Below are 15,029 nucleotides of genomic sequence, written 5' to 3' on the forward strand. Positions count from 1 at the left end.
GCTGTGGCTCGTGGGCGCGCGAGCAGAGGCTTGCCTCGGCTTTTATGGGCGAGCAGGAGGAGGTGAGGGGCTGGGCACGTCGGTCTCGGGGCAGGGAGGCCGGCCGTGGCGCGATCGGCGCTTGGCCGGTCGCGGCTGTCGCCGAGCGTGGCGTGCGCAGCGGAGCGGGGAGTCAGCGAGGGCGGCGTGCGCGCTTGAGTGGGGTGGTGATGGCGCGGCGCAGCGAGGAAGCAGCGCGGCAGCGGCGCGGGCGCGGGCGTTCGAGTGCTCTGCGCGGCGCGGCGACGGCGACAGCACAGAGTAAAGGGAGGGAGAAGAGAGAGAGGAAGAGAGAGAAGTCAGAGAGTTGACCTGAAATTTTCTCAAAATTTTCAATGGAAGCTCGAAAAAGTTTGAATACGAAAGTTGTTCAAAATTCAAAATCCTACAACTTTTGTTTCAGGCATTTTCCCAATTGAGGTTTCGTTTGAAAGTTACAAATTCAAATTTAAATGCAAAAGAAATTACCCTATACGCATGGTTTTTCGAATTTTTCTCCAAATTTTGTGTGCTAACTTGAAAAACTTTGAACATGAAAGTTGTTTATTATATGAAACTCTACAACTCTTGTTTTGGGCAAAAAATTAATTTAAGCTATGGTTTGCACTTTGTATTTTCGGATCTTTTCAGCATTTTCTGAAATTAATTATGGGAGAAAAAGTAATGTGGATCGACTTATCATTTCATGTGCAAAAACTCACTTTCTTCCCATGGCTTCAACTAGACTTTGGTTTATTATGATTTTAGTGAGGTGCCTATGAAATTTCACAAGCAAACTTGCACCAGTTTAAAAGCTATTTAAAGTTTTCGACCTATGCACATATACACTTAGACACACATGCATACACATCTATTTCAACGTTTCTTGGTTAAGGATGCATGATTTGGTGCTAATGACTCTGGTTCATCTAATTAAACACCTGGGGTGTTTCAAGTGCACTCCCCTCCGGCGAATCAATGGCGTGGGCGACACTCTGATTGCTAGGGGCTCGCACGCTCACTCTCCAACTATGGGCATGCCAACGAATTTTAGGTAGTTAGGGTGTAGTTTCAAGTTGCAATTCCTTAGGAATTAACTGTTGGCCAGTATTTATCCTGCATTCACTTCTAAGATTGTCTCAAGATAATTTTCTATCTTAGAATTGCTAATGACATTTATGCTGTCTTATCAGCCATCCTGACTGCAAGCTGGTTGTTACTCATGATGACTATAGCTTCTATGTCTATTAGCACTCCCGATGCCCCCGAACTTGACAATGCGAGCCCTTAGGGTGCATCAAAATGCGAAATGCCTGCTTGACTAGGGGGAACAAATTAAAGAGCTCGACATCTCTGAAACCAAGCCCACCCCCCCCCCCCCCCCCCCCCAAAAAATTCTGGTTTGATTATAGCATTCCAGGCCACCTAGCCCGTTCTCCTCTTCCCTTTACTTTCCCACCAGAAACGACGGAGCTGACATTGATATGTTCACATAGCCCCATGGTAGCTTGAAATAGGACATTGAATAGGTCATCACAGATTATATGTGAGTGGTTTGAATGTTAACACTTAACCGGGTTGTGTGGTTTGGATTTTGCTTCAATCCTTATTTAGTCTGGTGGAAATGGTTGCTCTAGCTATTAGTTCAATTTGGTTTGGTTTTAGAAGCAAATAAATTGGCTTGATTTGGTTTGGTTGTTCCTACGTTGAAATTGAGCAAACCCATGGCGGAGGATAACGCGCGTGCTGGGCACCATTGGTCTGCTACTGTCCGTTTTTTTTTTTTTTGAAGCAAGACTGTGGGGGAGATCCCCACAGCAGAAAAACTCATTTTATATAAACAAAGGGAACAAGGTTCTTACACAGGAGAGTTAACTGAAAGCATCTAACCAAAAGCAAAAGGCCGATCGAAGATCTGCCTTGAATCTAACAACTGTAAGTGGCATTGGGACAAAAAATTTTGGAACCATCTTTCTTGGCTTTGTTCTCGTCTATCGAAGATCTTGTCATTTCTCATTTTCCAAAGCTCCCAGGCAGCAATCATCGAGGCCTCCATGAAGAACTGCATGTTGTGGGTATTTCTGGCTTGAACAATTCTATCGCCTAGGTTCAGTGTGTTGTCCCAGGTGAAGCCAAGTCTGTTCCAACACTGAGTTGCAAATGGGCAGGTGAAGAAGAGATGGTCGATTGTTTCCTCTTCATCTGAGTCACAAAGCACACAGAGGTTGTCCTCATGCACATGAATATGCCTTCTTGTGAGCATTGTTTTCGTATTCAGTCTGTCCACTAGCAAGAGCCAAATGAAGAACTTTATTCTTGCGGTGCAGGATGATTTCCAGATGATCTTGTAGATTGGATCTGCTTCAATGACTTGGTAGGCATGGGTATAAAATTTCTTGGAGGTGTAATCGCCTCCCCAGATTGTATGCCAGGTGTCTATCGCATCTGCATCAAAAGGGATGCTTCCAACTGCCAGCTCAAGTTGCATTAGTTCCTCTAGGGCTTCCTCAGATAAAGGTAAAATGAATATTGAGTCTAGGTCCCCAGCATCAACAACATCTCATACTGAGAAAGTCTCCAACTTAGAGAAGGAAGCGATTCTGGGGAACATAGTAGCAAGTGTTTCCCCAGCCCATTGATCCTCCCAGAAATAGATCGAAGTGCCATTGCCAACCTTGCAGCGAGCAATAGCACGATATAAGCCATGTAGGCGAAGGATGTCCTTCCACCAGAAGGAGCCCATTTCTCTTGCTGCATGCGGGACTTTATTTTGAAAGTACTTGAACCAGATGAGCTGCACCCAGGGAATTTCCATTCGGTTGTAGAATTTGTGTAGCTGTTTCATGAGAAGCACATCATTTTGCAGACGGAGATTGATCACCCCAAGGCCTCCTTTATCCTTCGGCATTTGCATTGTTTCCCAGGCGACAAGGTTCCCACCTTTCTTCTTTTCTGAATTCCCTCTCCAGAGACACTGCTTTCGGATCCTGTCAATGTTTTCAATGGCGCCTCATGGTAGTTTGATTGTACACATTAGGTACGTGACTATTGGAGTGATGGCCGTGTTGATCATTTGTAGTCTCCCCGAGCAGGAAAGCCAGGTTGCGCAGCCAGACAGCCTACGCTCCACTCTGTCCATGATGGGTGTGAGGTCTTCCATTTTGGGTTTTGTGGTGCCCATTGGTAAACCAAGGTATGTGAAGGGTAATGTGCCTACTGAACATCCAAAAGTTTGGGCAAGATGGTTCATCTTTTCAGCTGAGGTGTTGATTGGCAACATTTGTGATTTTCTATAGTTGACTTTTAGGCCCGTAGAGTCTGCAAAGGAATTGTGGACAGATTTGAGAAAGAAGAGTTGCTTTTGCATCTGCCTGCATAATTAGCAAAGTGTCATCTGCGTATTGTACAATTGGGTAATCTTCTGTGGGCTGAGGGATCGAGGCCGTCAGAAGGCCCATGGAAGCTGCTTTGTTGATTATAATTTGTAGGAGATCTGCTGCTAGCACAAATAGGAGGGGTGATAATGGGTCACCCTGTCTCACCCCTCTCTTGCATTGGAAGAATTTCCCTGGGACACTGATCATGAAGACTGCAGAGGACCCACTGGTTAACATGGCCGAGATCCAATCTAGCCACTCTGGTGGGAAACCCATATGTTCAGGATTGTCCATGTTTAATTGTGTCAAAAGCTTTCTCAAAGTCTAACTTCAGAATTATGGCTTCCTTTTTGAAATGATGGCATTGATGAATATATTCAAAACACCAAGCAAGGCAATCATGTATGCTTTTGGATTTGATGAAACCATATTGGTTCTGGTGGATCAAGCTGATGGCGATCCGCAAAAAATGGCGAACGACGAAACCATGAGGGGGTTCAAATGGAGACAAAAACGGCGATGGTTGAAACTGCAAGGGAGCCGCTGCAGCACCTAACACAACCGGATCGAAGAGAAATGTCACCGCCGCCGCTGTCACGTCGTGCCCGACCAAATGACAAAATCAATCAGAGAAGGAGCCGCCGGCTATTGGACTTGAGTCGATCCATGAAAAAGCGGTGAAGAAACAGGAGGGGCAATGGACAGAGGGGAGGAAGCCATGTGGGGGTGACTGGCGTCTGTTGCGCCTGCGACCTGGGCACCGAGTTTGGTCTTGGACCGGGCCTCATTAGGGTACGAATAGGGCCGGGCCCAAACAATACCCACTTGGAAAAAAATTAAATTAAATGTTAGGTGCTTTAATATTTGTGCAAATTTTATGAAAGGGACCACCGGAGCAAAACTCTTTTGAGAAACTGCTGACTTTTTGGTTTGAAATTGCAGGAAGGTTGGTTTGATCCGGTTGCGACCTGCAGTGGCGTGATTTGAAGTGGTTTGATTTGACGTGTTTAAGGAAAAGGAGTACCTAAACATCACTCGAGTAAAATCTATTTCTTCATATCACTCGATTTTTATTTGTTGAATGTCTTTTCCAATTTGGCCCATGTACCGTAGATATGGGTGGGCAAAATAGCCGAAACCCGAAGCCCGAACCCGAAAAACCCGAGATCGAACCCGAACAATCCGAACCCGAAAAACCCGAACCCTAATTCGGGTTCTAACCCACGGTACCCGAAATTATTACGGGTAGTTCGGGTATTGGACCACGGTACCCGAACTACCCGAAATACAACCCAGCCCAAATATGTTTATTCATTGATTGTGGCCCAGCCCACCAAACCGAACCCCTTAACCCTAACCCAGCTGCCCAGCGCCCCAGCCCCCAACCACACGACACACCCCCTCCCCACTCCCCAGTCGCCACCGCCTGCGCCGTCGCCGACCGCGCCACCGCACAACCGCACAGGCGTCCGCCGCCCGTCCCCAGTCCGCCACCGCGCGACCTCCCGCCACCACTGCCAGAGCCCAGAGCCACTGCGCCTGCGCGCCGCTCGCGCAAATCCCCTGCACCTCCCCTCGACCACCGCCCACCTGCCGGCCACCGCGGCACCGCCCAGGCGTCCACCAGCAGCGCGACGGTCCTGGCCCCTGAACGCCCCGCCATAAATCTCTCTCTCTCTCTCTCATCCCTTCTTTAGATCCAGCACTTGCAGGCAGCACGACGACGACTGGCGGCGCGCGGGTGGCAGCGAGGGAGCGGCGACGTGCAGGTGGTATAGAGAGCGCCATCTTGGAGGTCCTGTCACTTCGATCTTTGTCCGCAAGCTGCCTCATGGAGGACCCCATTCATTGCTCGGTGCCCAGGCGGCCACTGACCCATGGTGATGTTCTGCGTGTGGTACTGGAAAAAGTGTACTTGCTGGTTGGTGCTTGATGCTAGTTCCTCTCGAGGGAATCGACGATGTTTGGACCTGATGGAGGATTATGGATCTGTTATTTCTTTCTTTTTTTCCTCTTTCATCTGCTTCTTTGATCTTTCCGTTCCAGCTAGCAGGCAATCCTGATGGGGATGCAAAGCTAGCAGCATTTGATAGATTTTTTTTTAGAATCTATTGAGTTTCTTTGCTGTTCTTCCCTAATTTATCTTCTCATATTTTTTTGCTGGTTTTTTATCGAGTATTTCGGGCAAACCCGAACCCGAACCCGAACTTTCGGGTACCCGAAATGTCGGGTATTGATTTTTCAAAGCAAATTTCGGGTAGTATTTTTGAAACCCCGAATTTCAAAAAACCCGAAATACCCGACCCGAATTTTTCGGGTAACCCGAACGCCCAGCCATAACCGTAGAGATCATTGCAGCCCGCTTCTCGCTTGGCAGAGAGCAAGAATGCTACATGCGGGCCGATAGCGACGGCCACTACTGATGATTTTCGCCAGCAGCCATCGACCTGGCCGAGAGCACATGTTGGCCCACAACTACGACATGTGTGGATGTGGAAATGTTTCTTTACTGAACCTGTTCAACTAGCTAGACACTTTTTGTGCGGATGAGATTTTTTTTTTAGTTGGATTAGAAAAGTTAGAATGTTTTGTATTTTTCATTGATCCGTGGGTGGTTATTCAAATCACTTATATTTTTCTTTGTTGGATCCAAAAATTCAAATTGTTTTTATGAAATTCATATATTTTGTTCTAAGTCTAAGATAACCTTTAATTTATTTTGGTTGTGTTTATTTGTTGTATTTTTTATGCAGGGTGTAATTTTTTTTACTCTGATGAAATTAGTGGAAGAGTCTGTATTGTTTTGTAAAACAAAAGTATATGTGAGGTGAAATGCAACGGCAAGATTTTACTGTCCTTGTTTTTTGCATTGTTAATCATTTTCCTCAACTTAGAGCATCTCCAAGAGTTTACCAAATTTTACTTGGCAAATTTTGTGTTTTGCCAACTTCTAAAAAAATATGCCAAGTAAAAAAAAGAGCTCATTTCCAATAGTTTGGCATAATTCATTTGCCAAACCCAGATATAACTTACATCAGGAACCTGAGAGAGAAACAAAATTATGTTTATGCCCTTCCACCTCATGAAAACTTACGTCAGGAACCCTGAGATAGAAATAAAATTATTTTTATGCCCTTCCACCTCTTCTGATACGGACGGATACGCCGCGGATACGAGCGCGCATATATACGCGCGCGGAGGCTCTTTTTCTGAACTTGGCATAAATGGCAACCTGTGATGGGGAATTGTTGGAGAAGATTTTTTCTGTTTTTACCAAAAAAAATAAGAATGATAACTTGGGATGGGAAACTCTTGGAGATGCTTTTACTTTTTTTTTAGTAGCAAAATGGTTGTTTCTTTTTTGCTAGAGTTTTGGAAAGGTGCTCCCAGTAGCGGGCTAGTATTCTACACAATTAGTCCAAACTCTCGACTAATGGCACATAAACGATGCGTAGCACTGTACTTAATGCAAATCCCTAAATGATGCTTTCTGCAAGAGAGAAAAATTTATGCCGATTGAGTTATGTTTAGGAAAATAAGTTTTTATGGTTAGCTGTAGATTGGATCTGTAGCTACGAATGATATTCTTGACTTTGGTTGCAAAGAGTTAAAAAAAAAGCTAACCAATAATCAAGGAAGGGTCAATACTCAAATCAATGCTGAGCTGCCGTGACTAGAGTACGTGGGCAGCCGACCGATCTGCACATCTTATGTCTGGACCAAGGCCATTGCGGCCAATCAAAGAGAGCTACCGTCCACTGGGCCATGGCCCGTAAGAGAGTAGATTTCGCCTGCTCGCTGGCGTTTTGAGCTCCAGCTCACCCGAGCTGCTGAGCTGGTGGGTGGCGGGCCCCTTGTCTTTTAATGCGTTGCACTCTTCAGCCGGGACGTGGAACGGTGGGAGTGGGAGTGGGAGCGCGGTAAAAAAAAAACATCTCGCCCGCTGTTAGTCGGCGTGTGTGAACTCGCCCGCTTTTTTCTCTCACCCGACTCCTCTCTCTCCAACGTCGAATTCAGCCACCTCCCCGCCAATTATAATACATGCTCTAAGGTAAGCACAGGTCCGGGCCCATGGGGGCGTGCGGCCCGTGCGCCCGCACAGGGCCCCCAATTTTCTGGGGCCCCAGAATCTGAAATGGCCCATTAACTAGTTATGGGTTGAGATAACTTGTTCTGAGCTTCTGACCTGTTTTGGTCCTATCTGCGCAGCCCAAACGCAAATGACGTGCAACCCAAAAGAAAAAAAAGGTCTGGCCAGCCCAAACACAATCGACATGCAGCCCAAAACAAAAAAAAAGTTCCGGCCGGCCGGCGGCTGCCTGTTCAGTGCCCTCCGAGGCTCCGACTTTGGCAATTCCAATTTCGCTCGAAAGATGAGACGGAGACACCGACCGAGACTCCGGCCAAGCAGACGGAGACGACAAGTCGGCAATCCGCAGGACCAGGGCGCGCCGCAACCTACCTGCAAACACCGTCGCCGATGCCACCGGGGCTGCGGTAGGCAGAGCACCAGAGCCGGAGCGGCGGAGCCGCAATCCACAGCCCACAGGCGTCAGGCGATCAGAGCTGAAGGAGAAGGTAAATAGTTTTCTTTTTAATTTCCAATCACCAACTGTATTGATCTACATGTACTTGTATCCTTTAAATCTTAACAGATTAATTATAATTTTGTCCTTTAATCTTTTGTGTTAGAACGATCGATTGAAGTCATGACTTCTGCAAATCGGTCTAGAAAATATGATTCCGGCAGCAAAAAAACGTAAAAACAAACAAATACTAGATGATTTAACTCAATCTCAAAAAGGACCTATGGATAGATTTATTGTAAAAGAATAGCAAGTGTCCTCTAATAATCAGATACTTGATCAGAACCCTACACTTGATAGTAATGTTTGGCCTATTTAGTAGGCCCCACTTTAGATTTTCGCACAGTGCCCCGATTTATGCAGCACGCCCCTGGTAAGCGTTGCCACTATTCGGTTGATCCAGTTTCACGTTTTCAGTCGATTTTTCTCCAACCAGTTTCATGTGTAAACCGATTGAAAATTCGGGCCCAGAAACTTTTTTGGCCCACTTAGATAAATCATAGCTGCCCCGAACCTTATCCAAACACAACAGAAAGGTTCGTCCTCGCCACGAGTAGGTGAGAAAATATCCAGCAGACCGATGTCCCCACGAAAAATCAACACTGACACATCGGTCCCACCATATCCTGTCCCACCTGTCATCGTTGTCCCCGTTCGCGACATAAATTATTCCCCACGGCCCCTGGATTGGGACTCCAGAAGGTTCCCACCTCCGCCTCCATATCTTCTTCTTGGTCCTCCGCCTCCACCACTTCGCGTGCTCTTACGTTTCCGTGTTGAGAGAGAGACAGAGAGGACACGCGAGAGGCTGCCGTGTGGGGGCCGGAGAGTCAGCGACAGCGAGGGGGAGAGAAGGCGATGGCGGGGATCGGGCCGATCAGGCAGGACTGGGAGCCGGTGGTGGTGCGGAAGAAGGCGCCCACCGCCGCCGCCAAGAAGGATGAGAAGGCCGTCAACGCCGCGCGCCGCTCCGGCGCCGAGATCGAGACCATGAAGAAGTGTGAGTGGCGCCCTAGCTCCCGATTGATTCCCCCATCTTTTCCTCGGATCGATTTGGGGACTTCTTCGGAACTCGTCGTTCAATCGCTCGGATTTCGATTTCGTCCGTCTTGCTGCCGGTCGCGGTGCTCGACTGAGATTCGACGATTAGGGTTTCGTTTTATTCTTTGATGATTTTGTGAACCTTTGGGGTGGGTGGGGATTTTCATGCTTTTGCCAGCTAGGGTTTGAGGGAGATTCGATCGGTGCTATTGATCTATTACACTGGTGGCTTCCGATGGGTTTTTTGCTGCTAATATATTTTTTTCGTTATCACTAAATTTGTGTAAGCCTCTTTTCTGTCATTCGGCTTGATCTGTGGTTGACAACTTTGTGGTTTGCAGACAACGCTGGGACGAACAAGGCCGCGTCCAGCGGCACATCGCTCAACACCAAGCGACTCGATGACGACACTGAGAATCTAGCCCGTAAGCAACTAATAGTCCTGCATTACGTTATTATCCATTTATTGTGACGCTTGTTTTCTCATACGTTAGGGGTCTCGTCACCCCAATGATAAATTCGGATTTCTGGTTCACCCAGATGTGTGATATGAAAAATTAATTAGGATCTAGGTTCAGTTATCTCCATGTACTTCGCTTGTTATTGCAATCTCGGTGGTCTAGAGATGCAAGTTATTTCCTTGTTATTTTGTTGGCCTCTTGTTCTGATGAAAATAATGTTTTCCCTCACAATAAAATACATATGCATTGAGCTTCGATGGGCTTGCTTAAGGTGCAATAATTATCTCTGTATTTTTGGATGAGAACACTTTTTGCTTGTTTCATTCATTGACCTATTAATTTTTTTTTAGAACGAGCACGTATTTCACCTATTAAAAGTATGTGATCCTTTCTTTCAACTATGGTGCATGGCCAATATCTGGTACACAGTTATCAAATATGCTCGATTATTTAAGTTGTTCAGTGTCTACTGAAAATGAGCTACTAAGTCGTTCGAGTTCTCAGAGATTACAGGGGCAATACTTTTTTGTTGTTGTGTTGAGCGATCAAAATCTGCATACAGTAGCAACTTTTTTGGCTTCTTAGTGCTCATGTACTTTTGTGATATATTGATATTGGGTTAATATGTGTAACCTTGAGTTGTGAGATGCAATGCTATTGTGTGGATGTATGGTTTACAGTTCTTTGTTCTTTGTGGTGGTCGTCATAGCAAGTATCTATGATATCTTACTAGGCGATTTCCAGCCTTAAATTGTAATATGTATAGTATAATTTTAGTCTAACTGAAATTCACTAAGTGTATCATAAGCACTGCCACTTCTGTGCTCAGTATATCCTGATCTTGGTTTATGTTGGACTGGTGCCAATAAAAGTGCACCAATGAATCGTGCTCATGCCTTTGTTCACTTAAGTTTTACCATGTTTTAGTTCACTTCAGACTAGTCTTTTCTATGTCTGGTTTCATTGAGTGGGGTATGGGTGCTAATATTTTTCCAAGTCTGGTTTCATTGAGTGCAGTATGGTTGCTTGCTTCTAAACAGCTACAATTGTTCTGCTTTGGTGTCTGCTGCTGATGTGCGAGAATTATTTTGATCAAGGGAAATATGTGACTTCTTGGTGATTTTGTATACATATTCTGTTTGAATGTTATTTGTTGGGCTTTTCTTTAGTCCCAATGGCAATGATGACTTGGATGCAATTCAAATGCAACCAATTTTTGTTCGCAAGTTGCCATAATGTTCTGTGGAGGTGAAGACCCTTGGATGCTCTGATGCTCACACATTCACATAAATTGTGTTCATTGCGAGACAAGTTGTTTCAGCTTTTTTTCTTCTTCCACATATGGTGCTAGTTTCCTGTAGCAATTTTATCTGCCTCAGAACAAATTACATATTTCATTGTAGGTGTTTTGGTGTTAACGTGGAGACATGTTAGGGTTTATATTTTCTGTGCTGATCTATAAAGAAGATCAACTTAGGATCCATTGCTTTTCTTGTATGAGTTCACTTCTTAAATGAAGAAATTGAGAGAGTAATCATGACAGGATGTCATGTCTGTCCATAAGGACCCAGTATGGATTCATGCCTATGAAATTAACTGTGGTTTTCCATCAAAATGATTCAGCACTGCAATGGAATATAAACTTACATCTATCCGAAGTAAACATGTTCGAGTTCTGTGTGATTGCCCCATGATTTCTACATGCATTTCATTTCATAACTAGTTTTCTGATGATAATTGGTGCCTTGTGTGGTGGTAGATGAGCGTGTCCCAAGTGACCTGAAGAAAAACCTCATGCAAGCAAGGCTGGATAAGAAGATGACCCAGGCACAGCTTGCTCAGGTAATGATTGACTGGTGTATGGCCTTCTAATAAGTGGGGGGATTTGTTATTTTGTGACTCCAACGAGTGGCAACATAATATCAAAGTTGATGTTTCGCAGAAGATTTTAAGTTTTCCTGAGTTGAGATGAAAAATATGCTCTTACAACTACTGACTTTATGTCATGCTGGAACAGATGATCAATGAGAAGCCACAGGTGATCCAGGAGTATGAGTCGGGCAAGGCGATCCCTAACCAGCAGATTATTAGCAAGCTTGAGAGGGCACTGGGAACAAAGCTGCGCGGGAAGAAATAACTTTAAAACTTGTGCCCCGGAGCAGCATGAAGCTGAAGAAGACAAGGCAGTCTGTCTGCTTGTTATCTATGCTTGGTTTTTAATGTCATGCAGACTGTTTCTGTGTTTAGTACATGAGTGAATAACAGTGTCGTGGTGGACCTTGTAATGCCTTGCTGCTTTTATGTGTCATATGACTCCTGGTCTGTGGGCTCCTGCGGATATGCTTGTAGGAATGTTTTTCTCTCTCGAAATCTCCGTTATTTATCCACCAGGAAATATTTATGTATGTCGTTGGCTAAATTTTCCTCCTAGACCACGGCATACATAGAACTAAAACGCTGGAGCACCGTTGCCGCGCCTCTTTGGATTGGATCTTTTTTCCATCTGGATTCATCGTGTGAGGTCAGCGGTCAGCCCAGGGGTTTTTACTTTTTTTTTATGCTCAATGTTTGCTGCTAAAAATGTTTTACAGACCAATCAAAGATCTTCCAACAAATCACTCCTGCCCATCCATTAGCACCATAACAGTAAATCATGTGTAAGGCATGAATGTCTTAGTGAACAGGTTCGCCACCGGGTCAATCTATAACTGATGCTAGCTGATAACTGAAAAGAGCTATTGAAGCAGAAAAAAAATATCAAAATGAATCTGCTCTTCTTCATTTATTAGTGGATAGTAGTTATGTAATTCTGAAACTACTAAGCATTGAAAAGTTTGAATTCATTTATTTCTAGTTATTTTGTCAAACATGTGGCGTGCAGTCCATATTTGTAGAACCAGTTTTCCTCATAAAGGAGTCGGAGCCTCAGGGGCTACCACACCAGTTGTAGCAATCTATTTTCCATATTTGTAGAACCAGTTTTCCTCATAAAGGAGTCGGAGCCTCAGGGGCTACCACACCAGTTGTAGCAATCTATTTGCTATCGTAGTGGCAAGAAGGCAAACAAAACAGAGGGGTTCAATAGCTCCTGTTATGAACACACGATACAATATTAGCCCTTGAGGACATACAGACATACATGTCACTGTATAGTACTCCCTCATCTAAAAATATAGCTATGTTTAAACTTTTTCACAGTCAAACGTTTTCAATAATTTTTGCTACAAAGAGCAAAATAATCATAGAGGCTAATGACATAAAAATTATGTTAGTACATTTATCGTGAAACCAACTATATAATATGTAACTTTTATATTTGAAATAATTTACTCTTAGAGATATTGTTGGTCAAACATAAAAAAAATTGACTTTGAAAAAAACCTAAGGTACCGTTTGGATGGTGGCATTGGAGCGTAGAATTAGGAATTGGAATTTCAACCGCCAATATCCGTTGTTTGGAAGTTTTATGAATTGGAAACTGAAATAGAACCCAATATTGCGCAGTATTGGCTTCACTTGCGTGCACGTCCCACCAATTTAGAGCCTGCACCCTCCGTAATGGGAGGCATTCGCCCGAACCCATCATCTTGGCGTCCACCTCAAAGAAAACAAAGAATCCACGACACGGCGCCAGCCAAGTTTCCTCCTGTCACCCCTAATATCCACAACACGGCGGCCCGAGCCAGGCTGGCGACGTTGCGGCCCTCCCCCATCTTCCTCCTCTGTGGGCCACCACCATCTTCCTCCCTAGCCCGCCTCCACCCTCCACCATCTCCCGGAGCCGTGGCCCTCCATCTCCGCCACCGCGGTCCTCTTCCATCTCCATCCCTGGCGACCTCCCTTCATCTCTTTCTCGTGACCGGCACCCCTCCTCTTCCTCGTGGCCAGCACCCTTCCCCTTCTTCCTCCCGTCCGGTGAGCCGCACCGCCCCATCCTCCCTCCCTTGGTGAGCCGCGTTGCCCCAATCCTCCCTCTGCCGGTGGGTCACACCGCCCTCGTCCTCCCTCCCCCGATGGGCTGTGCCGCCCCCGTCCTCCCTTGCCTTCTTCTCCTTCCATGCTAGCGAGGTGTGGGCAAGCGCGGGGGAGCTCCGCCCCGGATGAAGACGTCGGCCTTCTCTGGCGAGGAGAAAAAGATGGTCAATTCTCAAATGCCACAGCTATGAACATCCAAACACGAATCGGTATTCGCTTGCTCCTTGATTCCATCTAGCAATTTCATCTGCATCTTCAAACAGTGACTTTAGTATTGTAACCCAATACCAATACTAGTATGATTTTTCATTGAAACCAATTCAATGTCAAGGCCTCCAATATCGACATCCAAACGGAGCCTAAACTATTATGGGATGGAGGGAGTATTATGGATTAGCTGAATACTTCATCCAACATATTTGTTATGGAAATAAAGAAATTAGCAATAAGCTAGAATACAAAACTAATAAAATAATTTTTATTGCAAAGGATTCCCCATTTTACTCCAGAAGAGAAGAAAACATTACCATTTGGAAATACACATATCTTCCTATTCGAATACACATATCTCCCTATACAAGCTGCAAATTGACTGATGATTTGAATATTACTTCTGTGGGAAAGAGCAACTCCAACAAGGTCTCTACTTGGATCCCTACTTTTAAAGTAGTGGTAAGAGCCAAAAGGTCATCTCCAGCAGGACCCCTACTTGGGTCCCTAGAGTAGGGAGGCACCCAAATCTTGCCACCTAGCCCCTTCTCCCACGGGTCCCTGGGGAGGCCCCTATTTTTTCTCCTCCCTCGCAGAGCTCGAGCTCGAGCTCAAGCACCACCGCCGCCAAGCTTTCACTCCCCCAATCTTCTGCGCACCGCAGCTGTGGACTGGACTTGTAATGCCGTCGCGGCCGCCTCGTCCCTGCTCCTCCGCTCAGCCGCACGGGCCGGCCGCCGCCTGAGCTCGCCGTGCTCTAGATCTGTGTCGCCCGAGCCAGCCGGTCGCTGCCCAAGCTCGCCATCCTGGTATTGATCGGGCAGGGATAGGGAGGGATAGGGAAAGTGGAGGAAGAAAGGAGTGGGGGAGAGAGAGCAGGTAGGTCCCACTTGTCATAAAAGAATAGAAAATAGACACTGATGTGTGGGTCCCACTTGTCATAGTAAAAGAAAGGGCTGCAAGTCGGGGCTATTACTAGAGTTGAACACAAAATCATAGCCCTAGATAGTTGGGACTAGCCTCTACTTAGGAAAGTAGGGGCTTGAAGTAGGGTCTATTGCTAGAGATGCTCTAAGCTGATGAGAAATAACAACATTATTGTTATTTTTTCCTTGTAATTACTTGCCCAAGTACTAAAATGAAGCAATAGACTGGTATTAGTTCTTAATCCATGTACATTGGTCCAATATTTTAGCAAGTGATTGCCTCTTGTATCCTCCTTTGTAAGATGGAGGAGGCCATGCCAGTTGCTGGCATGGTGCACTGTAGCGTGGGAGATCATATTAGTATGATCATATTAACTACGTTATTGCCTTTGTAAGAAGAGAATAGGTTGGTGATTAAACAATTTCTTCCACTGC

General features: G+C 45.5%; 1 protein-coding gene and 1 long non-coding RNA gene across 3 annotated transcripts; both read left to right on the forward strand.

Moving 5' to 3' along the window:
* The first annotated feature begins 1,032 nt into the window (after nt 1–1,032).
* LOC120712215 lies at nt 1,033–6,251 on the forward strand. Of its 2 annotated transcripts, XR_005690759.1 has the most exons (3): nt 1,033–4,187; nt 4,338–4,434; nt 5,773–6,251. It is a non-coding gene; the product is annotated as an uncharacterized LOC120712215 (long non-coding RNA). The 2 variants fall into 2 exon arrangements; XR_005690758.1 differs by having other exon boundaries at nt 1,033–4,434.
* Nucleotides 6,252–8,639: 2,388 nt separating this feature from the next.
* LOC120713599 (multiprotein-bridging factor 1a) lies at nt 8,640–11,884 on the forward strand. The gene is made up of 4 exons (XM_039999527.1): nt 8,640–8,981; nt 9,364–9,447; nt 11,243–11,325; nt 11,501–11,884. Exons 1-4 carry the CDS (start codon nt 8,840–8,842, stop codon nt 11,618–11,620), a joined length of 429 nt encoding a protein of 142 aa, XP_039855461.1. The 5' UTR covers nt 8,640–8,839; the 3' UTR covers nt 11,621–11,884.
* The last annotated feature ends 3,145 nt before the right edge of the window (nt 11,885–15,029 follow it).

Source organism: Panicum virgatum, chromosome 6K (genome assembly GCF_016808335.1).
Source record: "Panicum virgatum strain AP13 chromosome 6K, P.virgatum_v5, whole genome shotgun sequence".
Classification (NCBI taxonomy): Eukaryota; Viridiplantae; Streptophyta; class Magnoliopsida; order Poales; family Poaceae; genus Panicum; species Panicum virgatum.

What these genes read in the sequence shown, in the direction of transcription:
- LOC120713599 (XM_039999527.1), top strand. Translation starts at nt 8,840, where the DNA reads ATGGCGGGGATCGGGCCGATCAGGCAGGACTGGGAGCCGGTGGTGGTG. An exon ending in CGACACTGAGAATCTAGCCC is followed by an intron (nt 9,448 to 11,242) that starts GTAAGCAACTAA and finishes GTGTGGTGGTAG; the next exon opens with ATGAGCGTGTCCCAAGTGAC. An exon ending in CCCAGGCACAGCTTGCTCAG is followed by an intron (nt 11,326 to 11,500) that starts GTAATGATTGAC and finishes ATGCTGGAACAG; the next exon opens with ATGATCAATGAGAAGCCACA.